This window comes from Aedes albopictus, chromosome 2 (assembly GCF_035046485.1).
Source record: "Aedes albopictus strain Foshan chromosome 2, AalbF5, whole genome shotgun sequence".
NCBI lineage: Eukaryota > Metazoa > Arthropoda > Insecta > Diptera > Culicidae > Aedes > Aedes albopictus.
In genome coordinates this window covers 374,207,453-374,220,601 of record NC_085137.1, presented here as the reverse complement: position 1 = coordinate 374,220,601, position 13,149 = coordinate 374,207,453, and the positions used below count along the sequence as shown (strand labels likewise).

Genomic DNA, 13,149 nt, shown 5'->3' with positions numbered 1-13,149 from the left:
GACCTCTAGATTAACTACCGCAGCAATCTCTAGATGAATCCCTAGAGAATTCACGGGATGAGTCCATGGAGAAACTCCCAGGAGAAATTTCTGAAGAAACCTCTTGAAAAATTCCTAGAGGAATCCTTAGAGAAATTCTTGGAAGAATCCCTGGGAAAATCCATGGAAAAATCCCTGGAGGAATCCCTGAAGCAATTTCTGGAGGAGCCTCAGGAGGAATGCCTGGAAAGTTCTGGACAAATTCCTGCAGGAAGTTCTGGACATATTCCTTGATGAATCCCAGGAAGAATTCCAGGATAAATTTGTAAAGGAATTTTTAGGGAAATTCCGTGGAACTATCCCTGGAAGAATTCCTGGAGGAATCTCGAGAGAAATTCTGGAAGCAACATCTGGAGGAATTCCTGAAGAAATTCTAAGGGAAATTCCTGAAGAAATTCCAAGAGAAATTTGTGAACAAATTCCAAGAGAAATTTCTGAAAAAATTCCAAGAGAAAATTCTAGAGGAATTCCCAGAGGAATTTTTGGAGGAATTTCAGGAGGAATTCTTGAGGTAGTAATTTCTGAAGGAATTCTTGGGGTAATTCTTAAGAATCCTCTTGAGGAATTCCTGGAGGCATCCATAGAGGAATTTTTAGAGAATTACTTGGAAGAATCCCTGAGGAAATTCTTGGAAAGAAACCTGGAGGATTCCCTGAAACAATTTCTGGAGGAACCTCAGGAGGAATTCCGGGACAAATTTCTATGGGAAATCTTGGGGAAATTCCGTGGAACTATTCATGGAAGAACACTAGGAGGAATCCCCAAATGAGTACCCTGAATGAATTCCTGGAAGAATCTCTAGAGGAATTCTGTAAGGAATCCATGGAGCAATTTCTGAAGGAATTCCTGGAGAAATGTTTAGAGGAATTCAGAAAGGAATTTCTGGTGGAGTTCCAGGAGGAATTTCCAGAGGAATTTCTGGAGGAATTCCAGGAGGAATCCCAGAAGGATTTTCTGGAGAAATTACTGCAGGAATCATCGGTGGAATTTCTGGAGGGGTCCTTGAAATAAATCCTGGAGGAATGTATAGAGGAAACCCTATAGAGAAGAAATTCCTGGATTAATTCTTGGGGGAAACCCTGGAAGAATTTTAGTAGGAATTCATGGAAGAATTCCTGGATCCATTCTTGAATAAATTCCTGGAGGAATTCCTGTGGAAATACCTGGGGTAATTCCTGGAGGAATTCTTGGTAGAACTCTGGCAGAAGTCCCTGGAGAAATTCCTGAATGAAATCCTAGAGGAATGCCAGGAGGAATACCTGGAATAATTCTTGAAAAAAATCCGGGAGGAATTTCCGAACAAAAAATTTCGAACATACTACATTACAGAACTATTATGATAGAAAGACTGAAACTATGTGTGCAATTTAACAGACAATCGCTTGCTGTCCGAACTCGCTAACGCTCGTCGGACTTTAAAAAGGGATAACATCTCTGTTCGCATTCTACCGGGCAAATACTTGGATCTGTGGATTGCTTGGATCCGAATCGACGCAGTCACGGCGCGTTGGATTTCGGAAACTTCGGCGGCCTTCTGCCGCCTCAGTTCCTCAATCCTTTATGCGGCTTCACCGCATGGCTCGGCCGAAACTTTTACTTTACTCATTGTTTCGTATTTATTGCTAAATTTTCAATTGCTTTTTTGATGTTTTTCAATTGGGAATTTTTAAATTATTTATGGAAAAATCAGACTTATTTATGGAAAATTTAAACTTTTTTTGGTGGAAAAAATGTAGTTATTTATTGCAATTTTTGAATTATTTGTGGAAGTTCCGACATTTTTTATTGCTAGAAAATCAATTACGTTACGTAACGCTGTCTGTCAGTTTTACGAATGTACCTTGCTCTCAAACATTTGAGTGACTTTGCTCCAAAACGTCACAAAATGTGTGCTGATGTGAGTGAAATTCCGGGATTTTTGCACTGGTGTCCGTGAGATCAACCGTAGTGTGGAAAAGAGCCGGCAACAGAGTGGCATATGTTAAAGCGGCGGACAGAGCGAGATGACTCGTTTCGCGCCACGTAAACTAACCTGCGAAAAATCAACCCTCGACTCTTCCTTAGTCCCGGATTATACGTCGTACAGTGAAGTACGTACAGCGAAAGCTCGTATAACCATTTAAAAGTTGAGTGAATTTTTCCTCAAGCCTCCAAAACACGTGTTTCGCTGCAAGTGTAGAAAACAAACGAATCAGAATGCCGCTCGCCAAGGATTTCCTGCACCCGCTTCCGGCCGAGGAGAAGCGCAAGCATAAGCTGAAGCGCCTGGTGCCCCATCCGAACTCGTACTTCATGGACGTCAAGTGCCCCGGATGCTACAAAATCACGACCGTGTTCAGCCATGCCCAGAGCGTCGTAGTTTGCACCGGTTGTTCGACGATCCTGTGCCAGCCCACGGGTGGAAAGGCCCGGCTCACGGAGGGATGCTCGTTCCGCAAGAAGCCCTACTAAATTTAAGGTGCCGAATGATCTGGAATCTGCCGCTATTCCGACGAGACTGTTCGTCCTAGAGGATAAGAGTTTGCTGCGCCCGTGCGAAGGATTTTCATCGTCGTCGCGGTTGAATCCGACGTGTGAAGTGCAGTGAAAAAGGTGATTTTTAATGAATAATTTTGTTGGTTTATAGCATATGTAATCGGAATCGCTGAAATCGAAGGAATAAAGGAAGATTTTGGAAACGGAGGAGCCACAGAAACGCTTTCGAGTGAGCTGAATTGAGGTTATGTGCGATATCACAATCCCAGGAGCGGAAGAAGAAGCAAAGGTGGTTCGGCTGACAGCGCAGGAGGTGCAGCTGGGAGGGCGTTCCGCTTCTTCCCATTCGAGTTTGTGTTGGTCGACACGGCAATTTGTTGTGATTGTGCAAGAAGATGGTGTGTTTTGAACTGGAACTTGTTTGGGTTGGATGCCACCGGTTGCGGGGAATACGCACATCGCTTCGGATTAAACGTGAATCTACATGAAATGGATAATTTCATAACATTGCAGTACGTGATTAAGTCCTGTGGTTCCATGAATGTTGGCGATTCAGTGTTGAGTATACATTCACTATTTATCTATCTTGCCAAACATTGTGAAATTGATTGGCAGTAACACAAAATCAATGCTTTTAGGGCCAATTTCTTCACCATGGCTTAAGTGTTAAACTAGGTTTAACTATATGGGTGAGCCTGGCTTACCGGTTAAGCCGAGGTGAAGAAATCGGGCCTTATTCCAAAAGCTTATTTACTGTGTCCGTAGGGCACAGCCAGCAGGCTAGCCATACCGGTTGAACTCGTACCGAAATCAGGGGAAGCTTTTTTCTTAGAAATGAGTATAGCGTTTGTAGAGGACATACAAAAGTAATCAGGAAAATCCATTTTTTTTTTTTCAATTTTCAAAATTAGGTTCAATTAACTGTAACCTAATGGGATTCCCATATAACATGGGACAATCGGGCGTAGAACGGCAGTGTAGTTTTTATTAGTTACAGCACCCCTTTGGTAACATTTTAAACCTAGGATCAGGTCAGTTGGATATTTTCATTAGGGAAACTATAATAAATCCTTCTTCAATGAGGTCATTTCATGACCCAAACCGTACACTTCATCAGCGAGCTGTTCCCAACATGATGCACATTATGAAGGTTAATTACATCGTCTGAAGATTTACAAGACTGTTACATAGATGTATATCACTAATGTACCAGATTCCTCTCATCTAAGACCAGTTCCACAGAAAACCATCATCTATTGAATGAATGTTAAGAATATAAGGTACCCACCCAACTTGACACTAAAAATTAATTTTTCCAGAGCATCACGTTGGGAACAGCTCGCTAGCATAGTACACAGTATGGGTAAAAAATGACCCTAACGTATCATCGATATGTATCTTGAAATTAGTCTATTGTTACTCTATAAAATGGTTCTATAATTCTGAGGTTGACAGGATCAGAATTATGATAGAAATTTCTCTAACTCTTACGGACTACCCTGCCCTTCAGTTCAGAGAGGGTTTGGGCAGCGTTCTGCCAACTTGGTCGAGGCAGGATTCTTGGGAGAACAAGTAAGGGGTCGTTGAAAGATTATGTAACAGTATTTATTGTATTTTGTGTGAAAAATTCTAAGCTTTCCCATACAAGTTACGTAATATTTGAAAAATCTCATCAACACTGATATTCTAAAGAGCTGGAATGATGGGTTGAGCTTGTAGTGATCCCTTGAAGATGGGATGCAAATCATTAACTCGCGATCGCGCATCTTTGGTACTTCAGGAAAGCAGTACACTACATAAACGAATGGATTTTAAAACACATCCGATACATTACAAAAATTTAATGATTTGCTATCCATGTCCGTGGAACCATTCTGAATAGCCACTTAGGAAATACACTGGATTTTATTTCTTTTTATTTATGACTATTCTCATTATTATTATAACTTTTGCCTTTCGCGAAACGCCCTCCCCCTGGATATTCGATCTTGACGCGATGGGAGGGCTTAACCCATTAGCACTTTAGCGCCAGTTCTTTCACCACCGCTTGGACTTTGAGCTAGATATATCTAGTTTACGAGTTGAGCGCAAGTGAAGGAATCGCCGTAAGTGCTAATGGGAACCAAAGGAGTATCCGTCGTGCATTTATCACAAGTCAAAAACAAATTATAATTCAGCTTGCATAGACCTAATCTTTGCATTCTTTGAATTTTCTCAAATTTAATAATAATTCGACAATGATTTTTCATAAGGGCCTAACTGACTTGATCGATTTCTCTTCGTCGACTCTCTCTTTCGCTAATAACTTGATAAAAACAAACAAAATCATTATTATTTTTGTTTCTAGAGCAACATGTAGTCGTCTTCTTCGCATTTCAACCACAAAATCTTTGGAAAACTCAATACACGTTCTGTGATAACACAAAGAGAGGATCGATGAAGAGAACTCGAAAATGTCAGTTAGGCCCAAATGAAAAATCAGTGTCGAATTGTTAAATTTAACGTAACGCAAGAGTGGGTAGAGGAGGTCTCTGCGTTACACTCATCATTCGTTACTTGAATTCGTTAGTACACAGGACAGGGGACGCTAGGATAAGTTGACTTACAGCCTTACAGATTAGATTCATTACAATTAGAAGATTATGGACTGATTAGGTAAAGATAAAACTGTTGATTATAGGAGTTTGTATTTGTATTTCTTATTTTTATGGGTTTTGTGAATTTATAAAAGTTGACAAATAATCATTATCATTTTCATTTTTGACAAAAATCAGTTGACTGAACTTTTTTGTTTTTATATCTTAGACGGTATTATTTCACTGATCAAAAAAAGCAGGAATTTAGTTAGGACTTAGGACGGTTGACATTGTAAAGGGTTACGATGGATATAATATTACTTTGGACTAAGATGATCACAGATATGCAGAAGACGACTAGCGAAATTAGAAACACAATTTGTTACATTATTGTCTATATTTTGACAAATAGGGTTTGACAAATTTCTTTACAATATCGAATGGAAGCTGATGAAAAGTGATGTCCATCTAGCTGGCAGGACACTTTTCATAAAATCAAAAATAAAAACCGTTAAGTGAGTGTACCAAGTGCGTACCATAGCGTACCTAACGGGATTTTGAACGTACCTGACGAATTCTTAGAAAACAGGTGTCCTGCTGGATAGATGGTGGTTTTTTCGAAAATCTCCATGAATCTTTCCGACGCTAAGGTTTTCTGCATGTACCAACAGCGTACCTTCCGAATCTGACCTCCTTTTTTAACGTACCTCAAAATTTCCCATACTTTCTTACATAAAACTTTTCAAATTACATTATATGTTTAATAAAACAGCTTCATTGCATTCCTTGTAAAATTCTAGGTATGTTTGACCTAAAAAAGTTTATACTTAAGTTCAAGTTTGACTAATTTATGGCAAAAAACGTATTTTTAATAGGTTTAAGCAATATACTTGATAAACTCCTGAAAGTATGCTAACCATGTATCATTGCAAATAAAAGCCTAAATGTATGCAACAGAAAAAACACAAAAACAGATCTAAGAGATAACTGACTGAATATAACATAACATATTGATTGAACATAATATAAAATGAAAATAATACGAAAATGAATAATTTCGTTGGAAATTTCTCGTAAGTAATATAAATCTCACTTAACTGATATTATTTCATCCCGGCATCATTGCTAGATGTATAAAATATGCTTTGCAAGTATTCACATTCAACGTACATCGAATATAGTTCACTTAGTTGAACTAATTCGTGTTATATAAGAGAATAAGTGAAAATTATGCTTCTTAAGAGAAATCTGTTAGGTACGTTGCATAAATCTCACTGAATTGTTAATAACTCGACTTGGTATTATTGTTGGATGTATAAAATATGTTTTACAAGTATTCACATTCAACGTACCTCGAAAATAGTTCACTTAGTTGAACTAATTCGTGTTATATAAGAGAATAAGAGAAAATTATGCTTTTTCAGAGAAATCGGTTAGGTACGTTGAAGAAATCTCACTGGATTGTTAATATCTCGACTTGGTATTATTGTTAGATGTATAAAATATGTTTTACAAGTATTCACATTCAACGTACCTCGAAAATAGTTCACTTAGTTGAACTAATTCGTGTTATATAAGAGAATAAGTGAAAATTATGCTTCTTCAAAGAAATCTGTTAGGTACGTTGCATAAATCTCACTGAATTGTTAATAACTCGACTTGGTATTATTGTTGGATGTATAAAATATGTTTAACAAGTATTCACATTCAACGCACCTCGAAAATAGTTCACTTAGTTGAACAACTAATTCGTGTTATATAAGAGAATAAGTGAAAATTATGCTTCTTCAGAGAAATCTGTTAGGTACGTTGCATAAATCTCACTGAACTGTTAATAACTCGACTTGGTATTATTGTTGGATATATAAAATATGTTTAACAAGTATTCACATTCAACGTACCTCGAAAATAGTTCACTTAGTTGAACTAATTCGTGTTATATAAGAGAATAAGTGAAAATTATGCTTCTTCAAAGAAATCTGTTAGGTACGTTGCATAAATCTCACTGAATTGTTAATAACTCGACTTGGTATTATTGTTGGATGTATAAAATATGTTTTACAAGTATTCACATTCAACGCACCTCGAAAAAAAATGACTTAGTTTAACTAATTCGTGTTATATAAGAGAATAAGTGAAAATTACGCTTCTTCAAAGAAATCTGTTAGGTACGTTGAAGAAATCTCACTGGATTATTTATAACTCGACTTGGTTTTATTGTTGGATGTATAAAATATGTTTAACAAGTATTCACATTCAACGTACCTCGAAAATAGTTCACTTAGTTGAACTAATTCGTGTTATATAAGAGAATAAGAGAAAATTATGCTTTTTCAAAAAAATCTGTTAGGTACATTGCATAAATCTCACTGAATTGTTAATAACTCGACTTGGTATTATTGTTGGATGTATAAAATATGTTTTACAAGTATTCACATTCAACGTACCTCGAAAATAGTTCACTTAGTTGAACTAGTTCGTGTTATATAAGAGAATAAGAGAAAATTATGCTTCTTCAAAGAAATCTGTTAGGTACGTTGAAGAAATCTCACTGGATTGTTAATAACTCGACTTGGTTTTATTGTTGGATGTATAAAATAGGTTTTACAAGTATTCACATTCAACGTACCTCGAAAATAGTTCACTTAGTTGAACTAATTCGTGTTATATAAGAGAATAAGTGAAAATTATGCTTCTTCAGAGAAATATGTTAGGTACGTTGCATAAATCTCACTGAATTGTTAATAACTCGACTTGGTATTATTGTTGGATGTATAAAATATGTTTTACAAGTATTCACATTCAACGTACCTCGAAAATAGTTCACTTAGTTGAACTAATTCGTGTTATATAAGAGAATAAGAAAAAATTATGCTTCTTCAGAGAAATATGTTAGGTACGTTGCATAAATCTCACTGAATTGTTAATAACTCGACTTGGTATTATTGTTGGATGTATAAAATATGTTTTACAAGTATTCACATTCAACGTACCTTAGTTGAACTAATTCGTGTTATATAAGAGAAAAAGAGAAAATTATGCTTCTTCAGAGAAATATGTTAGGTACGTTGCATAAATCTCACTGGATTGTTAATATCTCGACTTGGTATTATTGTTAGATGTATAAAATATGTTTTACAAGTATTCACATTCAACGTACCTCGAAAATAGTTCACTTAGTTGAACTAATTCGTGTTATATAAGAGAATAAGAAAAAAATATGCTTCTTCAGAGAAATATGTTAGGTACATTGCATAAATCTCACTGAATTGTTAATAACTCGACTTGGTATTATTGTTGGATGTATAAAATATGTTTTACAAGTATTCACATTCAACGTACCTCGAAAATAGTTCACTTAGTTGAACTAATTCGTGTTATATAAGAGAATAAGAGAAAATTATGCTTTTTCAGAGAAATATGTTAGGTACGTTGCATAAATCTCACTGAATTGTTAATAACTCGACTTGGTATTATTGTTGGATGTATAAAATATGTTTTACAAGTATTCACATTCAACGTACCTCGAAAATAGTTCACTTAGTTGAACTAATTCGTGTTATATAAGAGAATAAGAGAAAATTATGCTTTTTCAGAGAAATATGTTAGGTACGTTGCATAAATCTCACTGAATTGTTAATAACTCGACTTGGTATTATTGTTGGATGTATAAAATATGTTTTACAAGTATTCACATTCAACGTACCTCGAAAATAGTTCACTTAGTTGAACTAATTCGTGTTATATAAGAGAATAAGAAAAAATTATGCTTCTTCAGAGAAATATGTTAGGTACGTTGCATAAATCTCACTGAATTGTTTATAACTCGACTTGGTATTATTGTTGGATGTATAAAATATGTTTTACAAGTATTCACATTCAACGTACCTTAGTTGAACTAATTCGTGTTATATAAGAGAAAAAGAGAAAATTATGCTTCTTCAGAGAAATATGTTAGGTACGTTGCATAAATCTCACTGGATTGTTAATATCTCGACTTGGTATTATTGTTAGATGTATAAAATATGTTTTACAAGTATTCACATTCAACGTACCTCGAAAATAGTTCACTTAGTTGAACTAATTCGTGTTATATAAGAGAATAAGAAAAAATTATGCTTCTTCAGAGAAATATGTTAGGTACATTGCATAAATCTCACTGAATTGTTAATAACTCGACTTGGTATTATTGTTGGATGTATAAAATATGTTTTACAAGTATTCACATTCAACGTACCTCGAAAATAGTTCACTTAGTTGAACTAATTCGTGTTATATAAGAGAATAAGAGAAAATTATGCTTTTTCAGAGAAATCTGTTAGGTACGTTGAAGAAATCTCACTGGATTGTTAATAACTCGACTTGGTATTATTGTTGGATGTATAAAATATGTTTTACAAGTATTCACATTCAACGTACCTTAGTTGAACTAATTCGTGTTATATAAGAGAAAAAGAGAAAATTATGCTTCTTCAGAGAAATATGTTAGGTACGTTGCATAAATCTCACTGGATTGTTAATATCTCGACTTGGTATTATTGTTAGATGTATAAAATACGTTTTACAAGTATTCACATTCAACGTACCTCGAAAATAGTTCACTTAGTTGAACTAATTCGTGTTATATAAGAGAATAAGAGAAAATTATGCTTTTTCAGAGAAATATGTTAGGTACGTTGCATAAATCTCACTGAATTGTTAATAACTCGACTTGGTATTATTGTTGGATGTATAAAATATGTTTAACAAGTATTCACATTCAACGTACCTTAGTTGTGTTGTGTATACCGGCCTGAAAACGGTAAGCTGCAACTGCAGCATCAAATATTGATTGTACACACATACATATGTACTCGATCATGATGAATAAATAAAGCTTCGAGCGAAGGCTCGATCTCTTTTAGTAGTACTAGCTATACAAGAAACATCATCTTTAATTCTCCTACGACCGAAAGTAAATCTTAGTTAAATCTTGATTTTAAAATAAAACTAGCGAATAGATATAAAAGTGGCGACGAGAAAAATTAGAGCGTGTTGCGTGCATTAGTGGCCCAAGCAAATGAAAAAAAAAACTCGGCTGATGGCTGATTCGACAAGGCTGAGTGGGACCTTATCTTCAATACTGCCATCGTGAATCAGTTAACATCACCTGCTAAGCTCGAGAATTTGGCGGCAAGTCGGGTGACTATATACCATACTAGGTAAAATAAATCTGTGAGTATAGTGCCAAACAACATCCAATCACACCATTTGCTGTAGCTATCATAGACGTTCTATAGTGGTAATCACGTTCAAATGTATGCGTGTCTCTTTTGTAGGTGTAGTTGTGAAACTTGAGGGAAAATATATGCACTCTTACCCCGGTTGTTAGTTTTATCATAATTTAGCCGTTTTACCCAAATCAATTGGGTAATATTTTCATATGCAATCTGACTAGCCTTTGAATTGGCGTGCATTTTTGTGTATGGAAAAATTCAAGCTAGTGTACGTGTGTTGAAATGTCACTTATCTCTATTGTGTGTAATTGAAGGTAGGGGAGAGACAGGATTTGTGCAGCGCTTTTGTTGCTGATAAGAGTTGATAGGGTGACCGGTGATTCCCGACAGCTAATTTATAAAGAAAGAGGAAGCTCTGCTACGACACGGACTGGTCCATCGTCCGTTTCGGAACAAGGTCGATTGGACGATCAACTCACTGTGTGGACCTTAGTTAAGGTCCAAGAATTTGCCCACATTAGAAATTGATAGTGAGAATTTAGACAATTATACATACCTACTACCGGATCAGTGCAACGACAACAATAAAGGGAGCTATTGTTAACTCATATTGTTTGTCATCTTTTTTTATGGAACATTTGGACAAACGCAAAATTGTGTAGTGTTAATATCGATTGGAGAAGTTCAATTGAAGTGAAGTGCATGAAAAACTGACGCTGTGTGAAATTTATTCAAACCACTTAGAGGAAAGTGCGATAAATTAGCTATTGTTTGTGGTAAGGTTCTAATTATTTGGTGGATTATATTGCTTATTTTGTTTCGGAGGAGCTGAATAGCTTCATTAACGAGTAGGCAAAGGCCATGTTTTAGTGTGTGTAAAGGCATTTTTTTATATGTGTTATGTTAATACATTCCAAACGCGCAAGTGGAACTAACGAATTTCTTAATAAGATTTTTTTTCAATATTTTGTCTCTTTTTTGTACTATTTTATCCAGTTGGACGTGTAACGTAACTAATACGGCCGACGGGCTGTTCAGGGTTCGTATCATGAATGCAAACGATGCTGTGTTTGACGAATTCAACATTGTTACGGGAGTCATCTTGATGAGCTGGCGTAAATTTCGACAGAGAAGTCCGGTCTCGCAATCAGGACCACAACTTTGGAGATGGCGAGGAAGACATTGCGCAACTACAAGCAACAACCCCGGCAAGGTTATGGCGATAAAAATGTCGCTTCGAATTTTGAAGCTATGTGGCCAAAAGTTCGAAAGAAGTGTGAATATTTTGAGAATGATTGTGTTCTATTCGAAAAGTGATACTATTTTTGAAAAAGATCAGAAGCAAATGCTTGACAATTTGTTCTATCGGATTTTGTGTATTTCTTGTGTGCAGTTCAAAATTATTTTTGTTTTTGCTCGATTGTATTATAAGTTTTAAAATGTATACTTTCATTTCATTCTAAGGGGAAAGGACTGTTGTGTATACCGGCCTGAAAACGGTAAGCTGCAACTGCAGCATCAAATATTGATTGTACACACATACATATGTACTCGATCATGATGAATAAATAAAGCTTCGAGCGAAGGCTCGATCTCTTTTAGTAGTACTAGCTATACAAGAAACATCATCTTTAATTCTCCTACGACCGAAAGTAAATCGGTAAATCTTAGTTAAATCTTGATTTTAAAATAAAACTAGCGAATAGATATAAAAAGTTGAACTAATTCGTGTTATATAAGAGAATAAGTGAAAATTATGCTTCTTCAAAGAAATCTGTTAGGTACGTTGAAGAAATCTCACTGGATTGTTAATAACTCGACTTGGTTTTATTGTTGGATGTATAAAATATGTTTTACAAGTATTCACATTCAACGTACCTCGAAAATGGTTCACTTAGTTGAACTAATTCGTGTTATATAAGAGAATTAGTGAAAATTATGCTTCTTCAGAGAAATCTGTTAGGTACGTTGCATAAATCTCACTGAATTGTTAATAACTCGACTTGGTATTATTGTTGGATGTATAAAATATGTTTTACAAGTATTCACATTCAACGTACCTCGAAAATAGTTCACTTAGTTGAACTAATTCGTGTTATATAAAAGAATAAGTAAAAATTATGCTTCTTCAAAGAAATCTGTTAGGTACGTTGCATAAATCTCACTGAATTGTTAATAACTCGACTTGGTATTACTGTTGGATATATAAAATATGTTTTACAAGTATTCACATTCAACGTACCTCGAAAAAAATTGGCTTAGTTGAACTAATTCGTGTTATATCTAATCTAATCTAATCTTGTATAAGAGAATAAGAAAAAAATATGCAATTGAGTTATTAACAATTCAGTGAGATTTATGCAACGTACTCAACAGATTTCTTTGAAGAAGCATAATTTTCACTTATTCTCTTATATAACACGAATTAGTTCAACTAAGTGAACTATTTTCGAGGTACGTTGAATGTGAATACTTGTTAAACATATTTTATATATCCAACAATAATACCAAGTCAAGTTATTAACAATTCAGTGAGATTTATGCAACGTACCTAACAGATTTCTTTGAAGAAGAATAATTTTCACTTATTCTCTTATATAACACGAATTAGTTCAACTTAGTCAATTTTTTTCGAGGTACGTTGAATGTGAATACTTGTAAAACATATTTTATACATCCAACAATAATACCAAGTCAAGTTATTAACAATTCAGTGAGATTTATGCAACGTACCTAACAGATTTCTTTGAAGAAGCATAATTTTCACTTATTCTCTTATATAACACGAATTAGTTCAACTAAGTGAACTATTTTCGAGGTACGTTGAATGTGAATACTTGTAA

General features: G+C 35.2%; 1 protein-coding gene across 1 annotated transcript; it reads left to right on the top strand.

The window, feature by feature from the left end:
• Positions 1 to 2,091: 2,091 nt before the first annotated feature.
• LOC109425736 (small ribosomal subunit protein eS27) lies at positions 2,092 to 2,734 on the top strand. Its single transcript, XM_019701062.3, has one exon. The coding sequence runs from the start codon at positions 2,236 to 2,238 to the stop codon at positions 2,488 to 2,490; it is 255 nt and encodes an 84-aa protein (XP_019556607.1). The 5' UTR covers positions 2,092 to 2,235; the 3' UTR covers positions 2,491 to 2,734.
• The last annotated feature ends 10,415 nt before the right edge of the window (positions 2,735 to 13,149 follow it).

What these genes read in the sequence shown, in the direction of transcription:
- LOC109425736 (XM_019701062.3), top strand. Translation starts at nt 2,236, where the DNA reads ATGCCGCTCGCCAAGGATTTCCTGCACCCGCTTCCGGCCGAGGAGAAG.